The sequence below is a fragment of the Diabrotica undecimpunctata genome, chromosome 5 (assembly GCF_040954645.1).
Source record: "Diabrotica undecimpunctata isolate CICGRU chromosome 5, icDiaUnde3, whole genome shotgun sequence".
NCBI lineage: Eukaryota > Metazoa > Arthropoda > Insecta > Coleoptera > Chrysomelidae > Diabrotica > Diabrotica undecimpunctata.
In genome coordinates this window covers 11,591,860-11,614,423 of record NC_092807.1, presented here as the reverse complement: position 1 = coordinate 11,614,423, position 22,564 = coordinate 11,591,860, and the positions used below count along the sequence as shown (strand labels likewise).

Sequence of the window (22,564 nt, the reverse complement as noted above, 5' to 3'; positions counted from 1 at the left end):
GCATACTCCAAATTTTAAAATCCATAGTTATATATATAATATATATATATATATATATATATATATATATATATATATATATTGTTATGATTGTTTATTTTGACTTTGATTTTAATTTAATGAGCCAATAAAAAAATTATAATTTAATTGTTATCAAATGTAAAATAAGACTCCTTATTATTACCTGTGTTTGATGGATTCAAAGATTTTCTAGTTGTCTTTTATCGAGATAGAGAAGAAGGATAATAATAAAAAAAAATAGTATATTACAAAAATTAAGTATTCTTTATTTTATATAAAAAAAGAATAAAACAATTTTGAACTTCTGCCGTTATCTTATTAATCAGCATACAAGAAAATAAATGAAATTTTTATAATAATAAGATTTTAAATCTACATAAATTTATAATAAGTGAAAACCAATTTTACTTTAACTTTCCTTTACTTGAAACAAAAAACAACAAAACTGTAACTTTTGATTAGTCAAACAAAACTCAATTCTTTAAAATTGAATGATAATGACCATGATGTCAACACAGATCCTTCACAGGTGCCAATTTCAATTGTACAAAACACTTACAGCTTTTTTTTTCTTATTGAATTGTATGTTGGCACATACCCAGAAAAGTCCAGTCTCCTCAACGATGTGATCTCTCCTCTTTGGCACCTCGGCTCCTTCCTAACGTCTCTGCAAACCTCCTGCAGACTACACAAAAAACACCTAATTCACTTCTTCAAAAACTCAGCTACTTATTTATGACACAAGGACCTCCTTTTGTCAACTTGATGCCGTAAAACTACTTTCACATATACTTCACAAAATACCCACGGTAGATACAAGGACCTCTTTTAATCTACTTGTTATCTCCTTCTGCAAAACTATTCACTTCTTTCCACAATGCCGGTATCCAAACTCACGAACCACACCCTATCTTCTAACAAACGACTGTCTCCTTCGATGGCCAAATTACAACTGCCTCTCCCCGTCTCCTAATCAGGCTAACCCCATTACTATTCAAAAACGACTATCCAATCAAAAGCTCAAATCTTGTTTACTACTTTTAATGCTTGTTCTAAAAATTCTGTGTATCATTTGGGAATTACTGTTTCAGAGAGAACCAAATTACTGTTTCAGAGAAAGAATAAATAAAAATTGATTTTTCTATCCTCAGTCTGTTAATACACAATCTATACCTGTTTCCAAAGATTAGAATATGGTCATTTAATACACAAACAATGACAAGATTAACTTACAGGTAAAATGTCTTCTAATTCTACACAAAGGGGTTTTTTGATAATTTTGTTGGAAACGGAAAAGGTCGTTTGCCAAACAAATTTCTATTCTTATCTACACTAAATCTTATCTTAAATTACTATATACAATTTGTTTATAATGATACCTTAAAATTTTATTCCGATGGATCTTTTTATTTATTTTTCTTTGGTTGGGAAAGAAGAAGTATGACAATATATATAACTATGTTTGGATGGGTTGAAGTCAATATAAAGGGGCTATTAGATAATAGTAACTCACCAAATAAAATTAGGTTTGTTAACTTTTACTGCTACACATCCAAAAAAAAATTATTATAAAAAATCCTTGATCTAATACATGTTTCCCTTTCTTTTTTGAATTGCTTTAGAAAGGTAATCTTGAAAAAAATATTTAAACAAGAAAAAAAATAAATTTTGATAAATTATAAATAAATTAGAATAGCAACCAATAGAAAATTACAAATAACCCTCAATGTCATGAATGCCAACTTATTTTTGACAATTATACTGCCAACATGAAAATTTTGTTAAATATTCTTTTTTATTTAATAAGAAAAAAAAAAGAATTAGTTTATTATTCATAGATACCTAAAAAAATTATTGATATTTTGTTGGCTTTGTAAATGAATTATAAAGAAATAATATAATTATAAATTTTACTTAGATTTTAAATTTCTGATCTTTTGTTTAAATTATTATCACTCTTGCTAATACAAACCATTTCTAAAAAGGTCCTTTTGAATGTATTACCTTTATTACACAAAATTTCAATGTTATCCAAATTCATAACATGGCCTTTGTCGATTACATACTCTGCCAAAGCACAAGATATTTTTTTTTATTCTACAAAACCATTATAACAAGTGTAAGTTAAATATACTAACTTTCTTTGACTTTTTGAATATTTACAATTTGATTTTACTCTTATTTTATTTGCACGTCCCAGAGTTATGGCTGGAGCCTTTTTATTTACCCTTACTGTATATTAAATGTACCAATTATGTGACATAATTAAATAATAATAAAATGATCATCTACCTTGATTCCACATTGTAAGAATTGTTTAACGAATGCTAGTCCAATTCCAGACGCACCACCAGTAACAATGGAAACTTTATTCTTAATTTCGAAAACCATTTTTACTAGATCACTGCTACGACAATTTTATCACTGAACACATTCAAAATGAGTTGAATTCAACCTTAATCTCTACGTAAAAAATTGTTTTTGTTTTCGATTTTACTTGAATCAGATTTAAATATAAACTAAGTTTTGATAGCATTAATTAAGTGTTAATAATGTAATTAAGTATAAATCTGCAAATTATAAAAAAAATAAAAAAATGTGGACAATGAGATATTAATTTTTTATTTACTGCGTTAAACAAACCTTAAACTCTTAATAAATCTTAATATCTTTTTTAAAACATAAAACAGTCATAATTTTATATTTATTCCATTTTCATCTTTTTATTTTTAATGGTAGTAAATTGTACAAAATAAATTTGAAAGGTTTTCAAGGTACCAAATCCTGCAGTTTTATAGTGAACTGACATATAAATACCACATCATTAACTAAGTATCTATTTTTAACAAATTATCTTTGAATACACTTTTGTCTAAATGCTTCAATTCGTATGGAGCTTCGCTACCTTCTATTATCCATGCAGATCCACTTGGTGCGTGTTCCAACAATGACATAGACACTTTAGCGACATGATCAGCACTAAAAATTAACAATGATTAATAAAATTGATCAGTACTTAAGACTTAATAAAAATGAGAGCATAGTTCGTATGTTACAATAGCTGTTAAAGGTTTTGCCGGTTTTGATTGGATATTTCGATTGGAAAGACATGGTGTTCTTGATGTCATTTCTCAAGAGAAACCTGCTAGGACTGACTATAAGTACAAAAACTTTGTTAAAAGTGATTCGACTGCAAAGGATATTATTCCTCAGTTAGTTGGGGATAATGTTTTGGGGATAATTAAAACCCAAGAAACTTCGATGGGAATGATGGAATCTCTTACAGCTGTTTACGAAAAGACAGGACTTTAGTCTCGAGCAAAAATCCAGAAAAAGTTGCGCAACTTAGTAATTAAAGAAGACGGCAACTTGGGTGAATTTTGATAAAACCTTAAGGATGCAGAAGGTAAATAGACGATAGTGGAAAGATCACTACACTTTTATCTGCAATGCCTGACAGATTTACTTCAGTTGTAATACCCATTGATATTTTATTTCGTTCTGATCCAACCAAAGTAACTATAGATTTTGTGAAAAATAGTTTATTCGCAGAAGATGCCATTTAAAAACAAAAGAGGTTACGAGTGTAGTTGTTCCTTCGCATGGCTTTGTTGGTCATGATAAATATTAACGTGAAAGCAAAAATACTTTTTGCTATCACTGTTGTTGTTATCACTGTCATGAAATGGGGCATATTCGCTCGAAATGTCCAAAAAATTGTCTAAAAATCGTGAAACTGTAATGTTGAAAATAAAGAAATTGCATTTCTTGGTAGTCACACAAAACAGGAAGTTGCAGTCAGCTGTAATTCAAATGTAATGAATAGTGTACATCTGGTTGTGGATAGTGGTTGTACAAATCACCTGTTTATGTCAAAATACATTCAATTTTTGACTAGTTCCAAAGCAGTGGATAGACAAATAAATGTAGCAAAGGTTGGTGAAACTTTAGTAGCAAAATTTCAAGGTAGTTTCTCAGCTATATCGAAAGAAGGATTTTCAGTTACTTTGAATGATGTTTTTGTTTGTTACAATTTTTATTACAAGTTATTATTAGTAAGACAAATTGAAAAAAAAAGGTTTTCGTGTAATTTTTGAAAATAAGGAAGTAAAAATCATGAGGGGTGATACTGCAATTATTACTGGAAAATTGATTAGTAATTTGTATTTAATAGAATTGCAATTGTGTACATCTCGTTCATTTAGATTTGATGAAACTTGTGAAAGTGAATCTCCAGTACATATGATGAGACATAGAGGTGTGGATGGGCAAACTATTACTGAACCTGTTAAAATTGAACCGGAGGTAATAAAACCTGATAGTAGTCAAGAATACGAGATACGATAGACGTATACCTTTTTATCTTGATGACTATGACGTGAGTATGATGATGGCTTTATCTTCTGGCTGTCTATCTTCTGAATAACCTAAAAACTATACTGCAGCTGTTTCGATGGGGAATGGATGGAAGAAGGCCATAGATAAAGAACTTTTGGCGTTAGAAAGCAGCAGTACCTGGACTTTGGTAGAACCTAAGGCTGATGATGTAATCATTGATTCACGATGAGTTTTTGTTGAGAAAACTGTTGATAGTCAGAAAAAAGAGCTAGATTAGTGGCCAGAGGCTATCAGCAGCCAGCATTGGACAACGAAGACGTTTATGCACCAGTAGCTAGATTAACCACCCTGAGGGTACTGTTAGCCAGTGCTGTAGATCGTAATATGGATATTCATCAAGTTAATGTCAAAAGTGCTTTTTTTTAAAGTCCAGTGTCTAGTGATGTGTTTTTAAAACCACCGTATGGCCTTAGCGTTAAATCTGGTGTAGTATATAAGTTGGTAAAAGCTTTATATGGTTTACGAGAAAGCCCTAAATGTTGGAATACAACTATTAATAAGCATTTATGTAATTTAGGATTTAAAAGATCTAAGGTTGACCCTTGCTTGTATTTCAATTGAAAAACTTGGATAATATTTTTGTTATTTAAATTTCTGAAGATGTCAAATTTTTAAAATCAAATTTAGAGAAAATTTTAGAATTAAGTGATTTATTAAATGAAACAAAAATTGTCTTTTTAGGATTAGAAATTGAAAGAAAAGATAAGACTTTAGTTGTCAGCCAGAAAAATTTAGTTACAAAAATTGTTAATCGTGTTAACATGGTAAATTATAAGATTAGTAAAATTCCAATGGATTCTAAATTTAATTTAGAAAAATGAGTTAAGCTTCTTCATGCATATGCTGACTTTGCGAGCGATGGTAATGACAGAAAGAGTGTTTCTGGGTATATTCTTTTTTGTAATGATAAAGTTGTAGAAGAAATGCTAGAATCGGAAGAAAAGTAAATAGCAAAGTGGTCGATCCATTTGGAGAAGAAAAAATAAATAAAAACGGTGAGAGATTAATAAGTTTCTGCGATTATATGAATTTAAAGATAATGAATGAATATTATCAGCACAAGGATATTCATAAATTCACGTGGATTCAGCCAACGAGGAATTTGAAATCAATAATCGATTACTGTATATGCAAAGAAAACTCCACAATAAAGGTTAATAACGTTAGAGTCCATTGAGGAGCAGAATGTGGATCTGATCACCATTTGCTTAAAGCGTCACTACTATTTACATTTAAAGGAAGCCAACGACAAAATGAAAACAAAAGTTCAATGATACTGCAAGATATTTCAACAAAGAGATATAATCTACAAGGTTTTGAAAATGAGTCTACCCAGTTTCTGTATCGAATGAGGTTGAATCTGAAATTGCACGATGTTTGTTACTCCTCACCAATTAAAACGTACAACGAAATTATGAAAGCTCTTGACGAAGCTGCAATGGAAGCTATTGGAGAAGTGGATAGCATAAAAAATAGAAATGAATGGTGGAATAAAGAAATAAAAGATCTTGTGGGGAAGAAGAAGAATATGTATAACAAATGGCTAGCAACAAAGGACCCTTACTATCGACAACAGTACAACAGCTTAAACAAAGAAGTAAAAAAAGAGGTAAATAAAGCCAAAAATGAGATGTGGAATAAAGCCTGCGATAACGTAGAAAATTTTATGGGTACAGCAAGAAGTAAAGAAGCCTGGAAAACAATTAGAGGTAGTAGAACAGATAGAAAAGAATGCAGTAGGTTAACTCTAATAGCCCCAAAATTATGGGTCCAATATTATGAACAAATGCTGACCGAAGATCAAACAGAATTCCAAGATATTGGCTACCAAAAATATGATATTTCCTACCGCGAAGAAACTGAAATAACACCAGAAGAAATTAAAAAACACGCCAACGCTATGAAAAATGGAAAGGCTCCAGGACCGGGGGGAGTACCCATTGAACTGATTAAGTATGGCCCTGACAAACTATTTCAGCTATTGGCTTATACTTTTAATTTATTCTTGAGAGGAGAAGAGCTACCCCCAGAATGGAAAACTGCATATATCAGCTATCTATACAAAAATAAAGGCGACAGAAAAGATTGTAAGAACTACCGAGGGCTTAGTGTAACTAACTTAATCTATAGAGTCTACGGGAGGATAATTAAAAGCCGAATTGAAGATTGCTGAAGATCAGAGTGGCTTTCGTGCTGGTCGTTCTTGTATAGACAATGTGTTCTGCCTAAAACAAACAATAGAAAAGCGTTTGGAACATAATATGGAGACACACATGGTATTTATTCATCTTCAAAAAGCGTATGACAGTGTCCCATTAGCCAAGCTATGGCAGGTGCTAGAAGACAAGAATATTCCACCGATTTACATTAATGCTGTAAGGGAGTTGTACGATGATATGACGAGTGTAATAAAGATTGGACAAAAAGTGACAAAAAAGATAAAAGTGACCAAAGGACTTCGCCAAAGCTGCTGCATTGCACCTACACTCTTTAAGATTTATTTGGAGGGGGTTTTGGATATTTGGAAAAGAAAATGTGAACCTATGGGTGTTAAAATTGGAGACCATACACTGTACAGCTTGCATTTTGCTGATGACCAAGTAATACTTGCAGAAGATCAAGATGATATCCACTACATGTTACGAAAAATAGATGAAGAATATACTAAGTGGGGCTTATCAATTAATCCATCAAAAACAGAGTACGTAGTAGTGGGAGGTGAAGGAAAGCACTTAGAACTAGGAAGCAAACAAATTCAAAATACTGATAGCTATAAATATCTCGGTGTAAACATTACAAACAATGGTCGGAATACAAAAGAAAGAGCTACTAGAATTGGTCAAGGAAATTCAGCAATATGTCAACTGAATAGTATACTTTGGAATAACCACATCACCAGAAACACAAAAATTAGGATATACAAAAGTATCATAGAAAGCATTGCTACATATGGTTCAGAGCTTTGGGTAATAAATAAAAATGACGCATCCAAAATAAAAGCAATGGAAATGAATTATTGAAAAAGATGTTGCCAACTCACTAGAAGAGATAGAGTAAGGAATACTGAAATCAGAGAGCGTATGGACACAGACATTGACGTCCTGGAAACTATAGAATGCAAAAGGCTGAAATGGTATGGCCATGTAGAAAGGATGAATGATCAACGATGGCCAAAGAGAATATTACAGTGGATCCCCACCAACCGCAGGAAAAAGGGAAGACCAAGAAGATCGTGGAGAGAAGAAGTAAAAGGTGCAATGGAAGATAGGGGTCTACAAGTAGATGACTGGAACGATCGCAAGCGTTGAAAGCTAGGTTGCGAGAAACGGCGGCAGCTGTAATAAACTCGTTATATATATATATATATATATATATATATATATATATATATATATATATATATATATATATATATATATATATATATATATATATGTATATATATAAAGTTGTAGAAGTAGTGTTCTATATATGTTTCTATATATGTTCTTATAACTAGTGTTCTAAAAAGCAATCTGTAGTTGCTCTTAGTAGCAGTGAAACCGAATATTTGCCTCTGTCCGCGTATATGACTGAGTGTTTGTTTTTAGGTCAACTTTTGAAAGACCTTTTTGATTTTCAATATCCTATTAAAATTTTTGAGGACAACCAAAATTGCATATAAATAACAAACTTATGAGACCAACCACTAAAAACATATTGATGTAAAACATCAATATGTTTATGATGTAAATAAAGGAAATTTTGTTATTGGGTAATGTTCCTACAAACAAACAGCTGATATTATGACCAAGGCATTGCCTGTTACTCAATTTGAATTATTGAGAAATTGTTTGAATGTTTCTAAAACTAATGTTTAATAATTATACTGTTTATTAGTTAATTGTAATTTTGTTTGCAGTTTGTACTAAATTCATGTACTTTTGTAGAATTGAGAGGAGGTGTTGCTGTACAGTGTACAATTCCGTACTATAATTATTTTATGTATGTTGGCAAGACGTTTTATTTTTATTGATGTCTGATGACTTACATGTCACTTGTCACTGGTCTGTACACCTTATACTTGTACGTACTTGTAAAATAATAAAACTTATTTCTTTTCTAATTAAATATAATAATAGTGTTATTATTAACCTGCGTAAACAGATATAATCAACAAATCAATGAGGAAATCAGACGTGTTTTGTTATATCAACTAATAATAGAAAAAATGTACTATTAGGTAAAAAATAGACACTATGATAAAAAGTCGAGGTGGTAGACGACATAGAACAGATATAAATAAGAATTATGGGAAATAAAGTGTAAGGGTAGAGAGAATGGAGATAAATAATGAAAAAACCTAAATGTATATGTTATAGGTTATATATAAATCTAGATATAAGTAACAACTTACGGTTGAAGGAATACTTCAAACTTGCTAACAACTTCATCATACATTGCAGTATATTCTTCATTAAGGAGACGATGTCTTAAATTCTCCAAAAAGCAAGTATCTGTCATACCCGGGCATATAGCCAAAACTCTTACTTTAGTTCTGTTATAGTGAGAGGAATCACCCCAATTTCTAGTCAAACCTATCACGCCATATTTTGTAGCTACATAGACAGGCATAATACATAGATTTTCTGTAACACTTAGAGAGGAAAGATTTAGAATTACTGCTTCATCTCCTTCTTTGTGATATCTTAAATATTTTTCCATACCAAGAACCATTCCTCCAATAATTCCTTTCTACAAAAAAAATTAAATATTAACACTACAAATATTCAAAGTACAAAAGAAGTACAAGAAAACACCAGGAAATTGGAGTCCAAATCGATCTTTAACAAGAACAGCTCTCCTTCATTTGGAGTTATTTCAATTGTATTTTGCACTTCATGGACTTTCTTAACACTTGTTAAGTAGTTTCGGTAATACCTTTCTTTGACTGCAGTTGATGCAGTTCCTTATCAGATGTAAATCAATCACAGTAAGCGTTTTAATGCCAGAACAGCCTTATTCTTCAATGAATTGTTGAGTTTTTGGCGGTTTAGCTTTTCCAAGACTGCTGCTCTCATGGTTGTGTTCACCACCGAAGTCGAGCTCTGTGTACTGTGCGGAACTTTCCGTTTTCACATATGCCTTACATCTTTCGTGTGCAGAATGCCGTCTCTCCCGACAATACCCTGTGAAAATTATATTTAAAACTGTTCGCCACTAGCATGGGTTTTCCCCGTTCGCTTAACATTTCATTAGCTTGTAAATATACATAAAAAAAATGAGACATTATAAAAGTATAAAGTCTATCGACAACAACTGCATTTTTAAGTGAAAAAATAGAACCATTTCATAATAGTTATTTAACCAACAAGTGTATTAATAAGGGCGATTAACAATTGAGATATTTTAAGTTGAGAGTTAATTGAGATTAACAATGTTCGATGACTATGACGTGAGTATGATGATGGCTTTATCTTCTGGCTGTCTATCTTCTGAATAACCTAAAAACTATACTGAAGCTGTTTCGATGGGGAATGGATGGAAGAAGGCCATAGATAAAGAACTTTTGGCGTTAGAAAGCAGCAGTACCTGGACTTTGGTAGAACCTAAGGCTGATGATGTAATCATTGATTCACGATGAGTTTTTGTTGAGAAAACTGTTGATAGTCAGTTAGAAAAAAGAGCTAGATTAGTGGCCAGAGGCTATCAGCAGCCAGCATTGGACAACGAAGACGTGTATGCACCAGTAGCTAGATTAACGACCCTGAGGGTACTGTGAGCCAGTGCTGTAGATCCTGATATGTATATTCATCAAGTTAATGTCAAAAGTGCTTTTTTGAAAAGTCCAGTGTCTAGTGATGTGTTTTTAAAGCCACCGTATGGCCTTAGCGTTAAATCGTGTAGTATGTAAGTTGGTAAAAGCTTTATATGGTTTACGAGAAAGCCCTAAATGTTGGAATACAACTATTAATAAGCATTTATGTAATTTAGGATTTAAAAGATCTAAGGTTGACCCTTGCTTGTATTTTAATTGAAAAACTTGGATAATATTTTTGTTATTTAAATTTCTGAAGATGATGTCAAATTTTTAAAATCAAATTTAGAGAAAATTTTAGAATTAAGTGATTTATTAAATGAAACAAAAATTGTCTTTTTAGGATTAGAAATTGAAAGAAAAGATAAGACTTTAGTTGTCAGCCAGAAAAATTTAGTTACAAAAATTGTTAATTGTGTTAACATGGTAAATTATAAGATTAGTAAAATTCCACTGGATTCTAAATTTAATTTAGAAAAATGAGTTAAGCTTCTTCATGCATATGCTGACTCAGATTTTGCGAGCGATGGTAATGACAGAAAGAGTGTTTCTGGATATGTTCTTTTTTGTAATGATAAAGTTGTAGAAGAAATGCTATGACCGGAAGAAAAGTAAATAGCAAAGTGGTCGGTCCATTTGGAGAAGAAAAAATAAATAAAAACGGTGAGAGATTAATAAGTTTCTGCGATCACATGAATTTAAAGATAATGAATGGATATTATCAGCACAAGGATATTCATAAATTCACGTGGATTCAGCCAACGAGGAATTTGAAATTAATAATCGGTTATTGTATATGCAAAGAAAACTCCACAATAAAGGTTAATAACGTTAGAGTCCATCGAGGAGCAGAATGTGGATCTGATCACCATTTGCTTAAAGCGTTACTACTATTTACATTTAAAGAAAGCCAACGACAAAATGAAAACTAAAGTTCAATGATGCTGCAAGACATTTCAACAAAGAGATATAATCTACAAGGTTTTGAAAATGAGTCCACCCAGTTTCTGTATCGAATGAGGTTGAATCTGAAATTGCACGATGTTTGTTACTCCTCACCAATTAATACGTACAACGAAATTATGAAAGCTCTTGACGAAGCTGCAATGGAAGCTATGCCTTACATCTTTCGTGTGCAGAATGCCGTCTCTCCCGACAATACCTTGTGAAAATTATATTTAAAATTGTTCGCCACTAGCATGGGTTTTCCCCGTTCGCTTAACATTTCAGTAGCTTGTAAATATACATAAAAAAAATGAGACATTATAAAAGTATAAAGTCTATCGACAACAACTGCATTTTTTAAGTGAAAAAATAGAACCATTTAATAATAGTTATTTAACCAACAAGTGTATTAATAAGGGCGATTAACAATTGAGATATTTTCGTTTCTCGCTTCGCTCACGCGTTAATGTTCGAGATTGTTAATCGCCATTTTAATTCACGAGTTCGTTACAAAACTTTTCCGTCGACCGTACTTCTCAGAAATAAAGATATCTTAGTCTAAATTTTTATTTACTTAACGATAAACAACAATTTTTTTCAGCTTTCATTAACTTTAATGAAATAATATACACTTTTAAGTAAACTTAAAGATATTTCATTTGCAGTGTCTGCCACTTCTGGTAGAATTAAATTAAACTTTTCGTCAATATCCATCTTTTGATTTTTCAAATACACAGAATTTTAAACAATAAAGTAAATAATGACATACAATGACAGATAGTACTGACAGCGGCTACTTAATTTTAAATTTTTTAGTGGGAATATAAATAGGTATATGTTTGGTTGCCTACACCACAGGTCACTGCCAATCACAGAGCGTTTAATTAATTTATGCAAGTAATGTATGTTGTGTTGCCTATAATGAAATCGTTCATTAATAGAAAATCATTTATTAATAGAGGTTATTAATCAATGATTTTGAGGGTGTTAAAATTGATCATAAATGGATGGTCGACGAGAAACAAATTAAATATCTCATAAACTCTTGAATATTTTTTAAACCAATTTTGTTTGCTGTATATTGGTAACGCAATTTCTTGCAAAATTAAATATTAATAGTGCTTATTTATAATACAAATAATATTTTTTCGCAAATTTCTTTTTCAAGCTTTATTTATAATTATTTAAATCAATTAAGAGTCAAATTTAATTTATCAAGTCTTTAATGAAAGCTTTTTCCTTCAACTTTGCAGAAAAAATCGTAAAACCCTTCATAAAAACCCCGATGTATGATTCCGTTATATAAATCATAAACTTTTTTAAAAATATCTTTTGTTTTCACCTAAACTTTGATATAAAATTTGTTTCAACCTCTACGGAATTACATTTTGATTCACCCACACCTTTCCTAACACTAATTGTTGCTCCCTCATATATGTCTCGCACAATACACACATATTTGTAGCGTATATAAGCATATAAATAAGTATTATTATTATAAAGATCTACATACCAAATTAATATCAACTGCTGTTTCCCACTGATTCTCCATACAAACTCCAGCGTTATTAATAAGGATATCAATATATTTGAAATGGTTTAAAGTAGTAACAAAAGCATCTAAAACAAACTATATTAAACAAGGAAAACTATGAAAATGAATGTTTACTTTCTAGACTTTTTTGATCGCGAACGTCGGTTTGAACAAATACCACTTTTTCTACGCCAAATTCTTTGTTTAATTCTTCAGAAATTTTTTTACCGGCCTCTGCATTAATATCGGCTATGACAACACCCTAAAACAAATGAAGATGTTTAGATATTGTTTAACTCACAAAACATAAAATAGTTGGTACCAATTGAAAGTTTTCTTTTTATTTGGTTTCAAATAAAGACCTGAGACTTCTCTATATAAAACCTTCTCGAAGTCTATAAATATTAACACTAGTGGTAATTCATATCGTTTAGCTTTACTCATTAATTCTCGAAGACTATGGATATGATCTAGGGTACTGAATCCACTTCTAAAGCCAGCTTGCTCTCTTGGCTGTTCAGTATCCAATGCTTTTGTTGATGGTCTTTGTGAATACCTTGTATATGATTGTTAGTAGACTTATAAGTCTTATGCTACATTTATTATGAATAATAAATATGTTTGCTGTATTCCAGTGATCTGGTACGCATATTGATCTTAGGCAGTTCGTAAATATATCTGCTAAGATTTTCCAGGTTTTTTTGCCAGCTTATTTCAGCAGTTTTACCATATATTCCAGCTGCTTCGCCGCTTTTCATTTTTGTTACTTCTTGGTTACTGGTTGCGGCTTCAAGTGCTTTAGAAGCCTTGTATAGTTCACCGTTGTTGCAGGAGTGGTATTATTTTATATCTGTCTGTTATCCTGGTATTTTCATTTGTTATAGTAACGATTTAATTTTTCCCAATGGTTAATTCTTTTCTTTTTTCTTGTAGCCTATGTCCTCCTTAATATTTTTCCTTATTGTCTTTGAAAGTTCTCTGTATTATATTCTCTGTACGTTGCTACATTGTGTACGCTATTAGTAACCTCTATATGAAGCAATAAGAAGTCGGCAGATGAACTGATAATCCAAGCTTACCGGACGCCATTGGTCGTTATTAAGAATAACTTTTTCGACAATACATCTACAGTTTATTCTTATAACACACCATCTTTTGCATGGGAGACCGTGGCTGGTTGACAGAATTTTTAAATTTTAGACGTTAAACTATAAATTAAAACATTTTGACGTAAATTTTTTGCAAAACAGAATAGTTTCATGTTTTGCCTATCTCTATTTATGAAAATGAAAAAAAAAATGTTTTTTTTTTATTTTATTATTTTATTTTTATGGCTTCGGCAGTTTGCCATACAGCCAGTTACATGATCTTTTAATCTCATTAGGTACAGTAAAAAGTTTTTGAGTTATTTGCAATCGAATAGACTAAAATAGATAAATTAACAACATTTAACAAAAAGAAGAGAAAAAATATAAATAATACATACACATATATATCCATAAACATATACAATTAACATGGTTCACTCGTTTCACGTCCAGGGGACCATCAGGACATTATAATATATAACATACACAGGAGAACTAGGCCACGGTAAATAGGATTAAACATATAAAGGAGAGAAAACAAAGGTAAAAAGTAAAAACCAATTTTTTTTTTAACTAAAGAAAAATATTACATTTGGTCAAAAAATCGATTATGCAATCGTAAATTAATCTATTTTGAGTCGCTAGGGCAGATAAAACGTTAAACGGAGATTTACCGGTAATACGAACTATATTATTATATAATAAGGTGGATTCCAAATTATATTTGGCACAACCAAAAATTACATGATCTAGGTCACCTTCTACTCCACATTCCAAACAGTTTTTACTCTCGATCACATGAATCCTTGCAAGATGAGCAGGAAAACAAGCATGTCCAAATTTAAGCCTAGATATGGTTGTTATATAACGCCTAGGGACATTATAAGTTCTGTGCCAATGTGCAACAGGGACAGTTGTGTGTAAAGAAGTGTATCTATTTGGGTTGGTAAAACAAAACTCAGACCATAGGTCACTCCATTTATATTTTAAAACTGCCTTTAGTGAAGCAACCAAATCAGAAATACTGGGTAGAAATTCTGTGGTATCCACTGAATAAATACTTAATTTGGCTAGTTGGTCCACATGTTCATTATGTTTAATTCCACTGTGTGCTTTGGCCCATATAAATATCACATTTTTTTTTATTTTCCTTAAAGTGTTTAACTAATTTTTTAATTAATATTATGTAGGGATTGGAGTATGAGGTTGGAACAAAAGGTTGGTTAATGGCTGTGAGAACTGACATGGAATCTGAAACAATAATAACGGAGGAATCTCTGTTAGAAACAAAAAGTAGGGCTTGATATATGGCAATTGCTTCCGCACTAAATATGGAAATATTTGCTTTTAATTTGAACATTTTTTCTACCTTCTCCATGGGGATGTAAAAGGCACATCCTGTACCGTCTTCTGATTTGGAGGCATCCGTGTAGATAGTACTGTAGTGATCCCAATTGGATAAGATGCTTGTTATATTGTTGTTATTTGCTCTTCCAGTGTTAACATAATTTGGTTTAATAAATTTAACGCTATAAAAAAGAGCTTCAAAATCGTTTATATCTGTGTGTGATTTTAAATTAATAGCTTCATCAGCACAAACTGTGTTTTCTCTAAGAGCTTCACATAGGGTTGGAGAATTTTTCTTAATCCAATATTTATTCGTTAAATCATAATTGTTTAAATTTGTTAATTCGGTATAAAGGAAAGTGTTCTGGTGTTTAATTTTCAGTAAAAATTTTTCGGCCAAGAAATGTCTTCTAAGAGAAATTGGAGGCTCACGTGCTTCAACATAAAGGGGCTCAATAGGAGTTGTCTTCATGGCACCAATACAGATACGCAAACACTGGTTTATAAATATGTTTAATTTGTTTAGTAAGTTCTTGCTGGCAGATCCATATAACCAACATCCATAATCTATGATAGAGCGAATGTAAGTTCTATAAAAAAGTAAGGAAGTCTGAACATCTGTTCCCCACTAAGTTTTAGTTGTCATTTTCAGAAAGTTTAGGCCTTTTTCACATCTATTTAACATATATTCTATGTGAAATTTCCATGTGAGCTTGTGATCCAGTATAATGCCCAAATATTTAATTACCTTTTTAAAAGGAATTTCTCGCTGTTTTACTATAAATGTTTCGATATTGGGAATATTATGTCTACTGAAAATGGTATGTGTATAAATTGAAAAGAAAAGGACTAAAAAAAAAAAAAAAAAAAAAATGTTAAAGCCGTTCATTTGGATGTAGAATATTTTTTTAAAATATATCTCAGTATGCGCCAAGTAGCCTTAGGTCGGAGTTAGTTAACGCACTATCTGTGGTTGGTTGACGCAAACAAAAAAAGTAAAACACATTTTTACTTAAAATGTAAAAATATTTTATCAAAAAAACTTATAAAAACATAAAGGCATAAATCTAAGTAACTAAATACATTAATTTAAAATGTAACATATATGTACAACAACATGAAAGTACTTAAGTGTAAAAAAAACATAAGTGCTTTCACAATTCACACAAACAAAAAAAAATAACAGGATGGTCAGCACAAGGCTCATGCGCCCACATTTTGCAATTTGTGCATTGTATCCAGTTTTCACTTAAAGCATCATTTTTGTAGTTATTCATACAACAGAGGCAAAAGCAGTTCTTTTCCTCTGAATCAACACAATCATTATCAATTTCCTTCATTTTTTTTTGTTTTAATCTTTGTACCTGGTTCTTTTTTTGAACAAATTCTTCTTTTGGCAGTTTTTTCATTCTTTTATTCTTCCGCAAGAGCATTTTTGTAGGCTTTAATTTTAATGGAGTGGTAGGAGCGGAGTTCTCATTTTCCTCTTGAATGGAACTATTAGAACAGTTCATTTGACAGTCAGGTTTATTTTCAAAAAGAAAGGTCATTAGGTTCCTTTAAACCCCCCCGCCGCGACTGATTTTGACACAACGGCTTGTCGGTCAGATTCGATGCAATTGACAAATCTGACTGCTTTTTAGAATTATCTTGATTGGTGGAATATTTCAATTTTAGTAGATCAGATCAGTAGCATATCCTGGCGAAAACTCGTGGTCTTCAAAGATATCTCTGTTAAATAAAGAAATTCCAGGGACTCGAAATCCTGACATAATATTTTTTTGTGTACCTGATAATGGCAATGCTTCTCAAACTACTGTCGGAATGTCATATATAGTCATAGTGCGTCCAGGATTGTTAGTACTCCACGAGTTACAAGCTGAATTAACGTATTTCTTGAACGGTCCATAGACGGAGCGATCGAGGGGCTGCAGTTTATGAGAACAATGGGATAGGAATGACTGTGAACCCCATATAAGAATCACGCTTGTCCAATAATAAAAGTGATGGCCTGTCTAAGGAACAACCAACATATATAACAAAATGTCTAGAAAATTGTAGAAAGTGTTCCCTGGTCATCAACTCCTGAAAGATTTGCAGTTTCAGCTGATCCAGATGTCAAAAAATGCTCTTTATAATTAACTCGTGGGAAAATAAAGAAAGGTGGAATAGAGTTTCCTGTTGCAGATACTACCAGAGCCATAGTAATTAATGTACCGCGTTCCTGAGAAGTTATGCAACCGAGTTGCTTATGACATGTAGCTCTTTTAGCGATTTAGAACCAATTGCAAAAGAACATTCCAACATATTCTTTGTTGGAAAGACATGTTATGAACATGTTTAAATGGGTTTGAGTCAATAAAAAAGGGCTATTATATAATTAGTCCTTGCTTTTTTTCCTGAGTTTTCCATTGTTTTTACAATTATTTTCATGAGCTAAAATAAAAATACAAAATAAAACTAATAATAATAAAACGAATAATTGCAAAAATGTAGTAACTCCCCAAATAAAATTAGGTTTGTTAGATATAAATTAGAATAGCAACGAATAGAAAATTACAAATAACTCTCAATGTCATGAATGCCAACTTATAGTTTGTATTTTAATTTATTTTTGAAAATTATATTGTCAACATAAAAATTTTGTTAAATATTATTTTTTTTTCCATAGCTAAGGTTAAAGTGTTGCTATAACAACTGTTTTGAGTAGATAAAGTATCACTTTAACCGCAAGGGTAGATAAAGTGACACTTTAACAGCAAGAGTAGATAAAATGTTTTAACTTTTTTTTATTAAATTAAATTTACAAATTCAAACACATTAGGGATTAAAAACAACCGAAATTTTACAATTAAAATTATTAGAAACATCTATTTTTGGAGCATCACAACTTGTACTCGTTTGCTTAAACACTTGATTCGAGGTACTGGATTGATTTTCTGGTCCGCCAAATATACACTTGGATACAGCAATTTTATTGCTTATTGACTCTTCAATGTAAGATTCTGCAACAGATGACGATTTCCATCCACTTAAACGTTTAACTTTTACTAGATCAGCTCCAAACAACCAAAACGTAACATTTGTTTGACATTTGTTGACAGAGTAATTCATATCTCTAGCAACGGAGTAACACAATTGCGATTTTTGTGCTAAAAATTACAATTTTCTTTGAAATTCTATTTTTCACCTGAACTTGAAGTCTTGCTATAGAAAAAAATGTTGTATTGCACACGACGATAAAATCACATTATCTTCTCGAGCATAATTAGCGTCTCGACTGACGTCTCGACGCTAAAAAACGCTCTCGAAGATAAAGTACAATTTTATCGTCTTGTACAATAAATAACTATTATTTAATAAGAGAAAAAATTAATAAGAATTAATTTATTATTCACAGATACCTGAAAAACTGTAACAAGTATATGTATATGGAAAATTAAATTAAAAATGTGATATATTGTTGGTTTTATAAATGAATTATAAAGAAATAACATAATTATAAATTTTACTTAGATTTTGAATTTCTGATTTTTTGTTTAAATTATTATCACTCTTGCTAATCTAAACCATTTCTAAAAAGGTCCTTTTGAATTTATTACCTTCATTACACAGAATTTTACTGTTATGAAAAACCATAATATGGTCTTTGTCGATTACATGCTCTGCCAAAGGACAAGATGGTTTTTTTATTCTACAAAACCATTGTAACCAAGTGTATGTTAAAGATGCTAACTTTCTTTGACTTTTTGAATATTTACCTTTACTTTTACTTTATTTGCATGTCCCAGATAGTTAGAAATTCGCCAGAAAATTAAGAAAGCAAAAGAACGTTGGATGGTGGAAAGGTGCAACGAAATAGAACAATTGCAGGAAAAAGGAGATAGTTTTGGAATACATAAGAAGATCAAAGAAATATCGAATATACACAAAAGCCACCACAGAACAAGAATACGCAACGACAGAAACGAATACATAGAGTCAGAAGAGGAGATAGCAATGGCGTGGAAAGAATACGCAGAAAGACTTTTTAATGACGAAAGACCAACACAACCAACGCGCAAACTTCCTTCCGAAAACTTATCAGGGCCATCAATAATGCGAAGTGAAATAAAATATGCAGTTAGAACCACAAAGATGCATAAAGCAACAGGTCCAGATGAAATTAATATAGAAGCAATAAAACTACTAGACGAGGAGAATATCGAAATCTTGGTAAAGCTGTTCAATACAATTTATGATACTGGTTACATTCCGCGAGAATGGCTGCAGTCATCCTTTGTGATGATCCCAAAAACAGCTAATGCCACAAAATGCAATGAACACCGCTTAATCAGTTTAATGAGTCACTTGCTGAAACTCTTCCTTAGGATATTACACTCAAGAATGTACAAGATACTAGAAGAACTTAGCTGGTCAACACAATTCGGTTTTAAGGGAGGACTAGGAACAAGAGAGGCAATTTTATGTTTGAACACTTTAATACAAAACTGTTTAGATCAACGAAAAGATGTCTACCTCACCTTCAACGACTATGAGAAGGCATTTGACAATGTTAAACATGATATCATGATGGAACTACTACATAGGATCAACATTGAATACTGGAACCAAATGGCAAAGGTGAGGATTGATCAAGACCAATATACGGATGAATTTGAAATCCGGAAAGGTGTCCGCCAAGGCTGCATACTCTCTCCGATGCTTTTTAATTTATATGTTGAAAATATATTTGCGGAAGTATCAGAAGACACGGAATTAGGCATTAAGGTGAACGGCATACCAATTAGCAACCTACGCTATGCGGACGACACAGTGATTATAACTGATAATTTGGAAGATCAGCAGTTATTACTTGATAGGGTGAATAGCATAGGTAAAAATATGGCCTCAAAATCAACATTTTGAAAACGAAATATATGGTCATTAGCAGAAACCCTCCAGAAAACCCGATAATATGCATAGGTGACGATCGCATAAAACGCGTGAAAACTTTTAAATACCTTGGCACGTCAATCAATGACCAATCGGATCCACAACAAGAGATAAAAACCCGAATACAAATGGCAAGACAAGCTTTTGTGAAATTCAGACCGCTCCTATGTAATCAAAACCTACATTTCGAAATACGCTACATATGGTCCATCTTGCTTTATGGCATGGAAACGTGGACTTTGAAAAAAACATCTATCAACAAACTTGAAGCATTTGAAATGTGGTCATTAAGAAGAATGATGCGCATACCTTGGGTGGATAGAGTTCGAAACGATGACGTCCTTAAGAGAGCCGGCGTGGAAAGAGAACTCTTTAAATTAATTAAAAAACGCAAGATTGGTTACCTTTGGCACATATTGAGAGGAGCAAAATATGAAATACCACAGTTAATCCTACAAGGGAAGATCGAAGGTAGGAGAGGAGCCGGCCGCAAACAATTATCCTGGTTAAGAAATATTAAAGAATGGACAGGAATACACAATACAGGCGAGTTGTGTCACGCTGCCAAGAACAGAATTCTAGTAATGAGATAGTCGCCTACACACTTTGGTGTATGGCATGTTAAGAAGAAGAAGATAGTTATGGCCGGAGCCTTTTTATGTACCCTTACTGTATATTAAATGTACCAATTATGTGACATGATTAAATAATAAAAAAAAAGATCATATACCCTAACTCCACATTGTAAGAATTGTTTAACGAATTCTAGTCCAATTCCAGACGCACCACCAGTAACAATAGCCACTTTATTCTTGATTTCGAAAACCATTTCTACTAGATCACTGCTGCAACAATTTTATCTCTGGTCACATTCAAAATGAGATGAATTCAACCTTAACCTCTGCGTAAAAAAAACTTGTTTTTGTTTTCGATTTTACTTGCATTAGATTTAAATATAAACCAAGTTTTGAAAGCATTGATTAAGTGTTAATAATGTAATTAAGTATAAATCTGCAAATTATAAAAAACTTAAAAAATGTGGTCAATAAAATATTTAAACAAACCTTAAACTGTTAAATAAATCGTAATATCTTTCCGCATATTACATTTTATTTTTGTTTTCGCTTATTTTAGAACATTAAAAACATGGTGAATACCTTAAATTGTTCATGTCTGTCTGACCGTCTGTCCGTTAAAGAACACAGCTCCTCCGTTACTAGAATAGATAGAATGACAAATGAGGTGTCCAATGAGAGGTACATATTAAAGGTGATAAATTCGACCTCGGAATTTGGTAATTGCAACAGGAAGTACTGTTTTAAAGTCACCAAAATAGTATAGTGATATATAGCATTTTTCATATAAAAATGCTTGCACGTCATTAAAGATTTACGACATCAGAACCCCAAAGCGTTGCCAAAACATGAGAATAGTTAGTAAGTGAGGAATTTTTAAAATGTCAACTAGTTGTCAAACTATTATATTAACAGTAAATACACTTAGTTTTAAGACTGCTGTAACACACTAAAATCCATTAGAAAACATTTTTGGGGCTTTAATAGTAAAAACGCCTCGTCATTATTTCTTGTTCAAAATAATCTATCTTATATGAAAGCTTATCTATCAACTTTCTACGGACTATTTAATTGTGTTGGCATAGCACAATCACAACACACAACAATAATTAGTTTTTAAAACTATTAATCTAAATTTAATATGTATTTATAAATACAATTTATTAATATATATTATATTATGATCAAATTGTGCAAGAAATCAAAACATAAACAAAACTCTTACTCTAAAAAACCGGCAACACATTATACACTTTTGCCACACACTGAACTGTCAATAAAATTTGAAATGTACCTGTATCAGTTGCGTACAATTGTCTAATCTATTTAATTAAAATTATTATTTTGTGGAATATTAGACTTAAAGATTTATTTCATAAAATTTATATTATTAATAATAACAAATATTTTTGGTTATTTATTCAATATAATTCTAAAGTTTCCAATATTATTATGATTTTATTTTTCTGATTATTACACCATGTTGACGCCTATGAAAGATCGAGCAGTTCCGTATGGGTTTCGTATTATTAGCTGTGTTAGGAAAATTTGAACTCTAAGGTTGACGTTCTGGAAATTTTAAATATAAGTGACGTCACTTTATATAAATTATGACGTGCAAGCATTTTTATATGAAAAATGCTATATAGGGGAAGGTGAGGTAAAATGGGATACTTGGGTAAAACGGGATAGTGCCTCTAGCGGCCTACCTATGACGTCAGCCGCGGTGAAAAATACAACATTCGTCTAATGCGCCTTGGCTTGTAGTTCGAAAGTGCCGTAGTTCAAACACCCGACCTCGTGCTCAGACCAAAATATGTGTTTTGACAGGTGCCTGATGTAATTTTTGGGTCCCACGTTTTAAGCTGTAACTTTTGTTTTAAACAAGTTTTTGAAATAATTTTTGAACTCAGATGATGTGTAG

The 22,564-nt window shown here is 31.6% G+C and overlaps 2 protein-coding genes across 2 annotated transcripts in view; both read right to left on the bottom strand.

Moving 5' to 3' along the window:
* The window catches only part of LOC140442082 (uncharacterized), a 41,511-nt gene extending 39,011 nt beyond the window's left edge, over positions 1 to 2,500 (bottom strand). The window contains exon 1 of the mRNA XM_072533154.1: positions 2,314 to 2,500. Within this exon, the coding sequence (XP_072389255.1) occupies positions 2,314 to 2,412 (99 nt within the window). The 5' untranslated portion in view covers positions 2,413 to 2,500. The remainder of the gene's footprint in view (positions 1 to 2,313) is intronic.
* A 224-nt stretch (positions 2,501 to 2,724) lies between these two features.
* On the bottom strand, positions 2,725 to 20,950 carry LOC140441050 (15-hydroxyprostaglandin dehydrogenase [NAD(+)]-like). The gene is made up of 5 exons (XM_072531467.1): positions 20,796 to 20,950; positions 12,831 to 12,957; positions 12,675 to 12,781; positions 8,816 to 9,153; positions 2,725 to 3,000 (listed from the first exon to the last, which is right to left on the bottom strand). Exons 1-5 carry the CDS (start codon positions 20,892 to 20,894, stop codon positions 2,850 to 2,852), a joined length of 822 nt encoding a protein of 273 aa, XP_072387568.1. The 5' UTR covers positions 20,895 to 20,950; the 3' UTR covers positions 2,725 to 2,849.
* Between the last annotated feature and the right edge of the window lie 1,614 nt (positions 20,951 to 22,564).

What these genes read in the sequence shown, in the direction of transcription:
- LOC140441050 (XM_072531467.1), bottom strand. Translation starts at nt 20,894, where the DNA reads ATGGTTTTCGAAATCAAGAATAAAGTGGCTATTGTTACTGGTGGTGCG. An exon ending in CGATCAAAAAAGTCTAGAAA is followed by an intron (nt 12,782 to 12,830) that starts GTAAACATTCAT and finishes AGTTTGTTTTAG; the next exon opens with ATGCTTTTGTTACTACTTTA. An exon ending in CAGCAGTTGATATTAATTTG is followed by an intron (nt 9,154 to 12,674) that starts GTATGTAGATCT and finishes TTTTTTTTGTAG; the next exon opens with AAAGGAATTATTGGAGGAAT.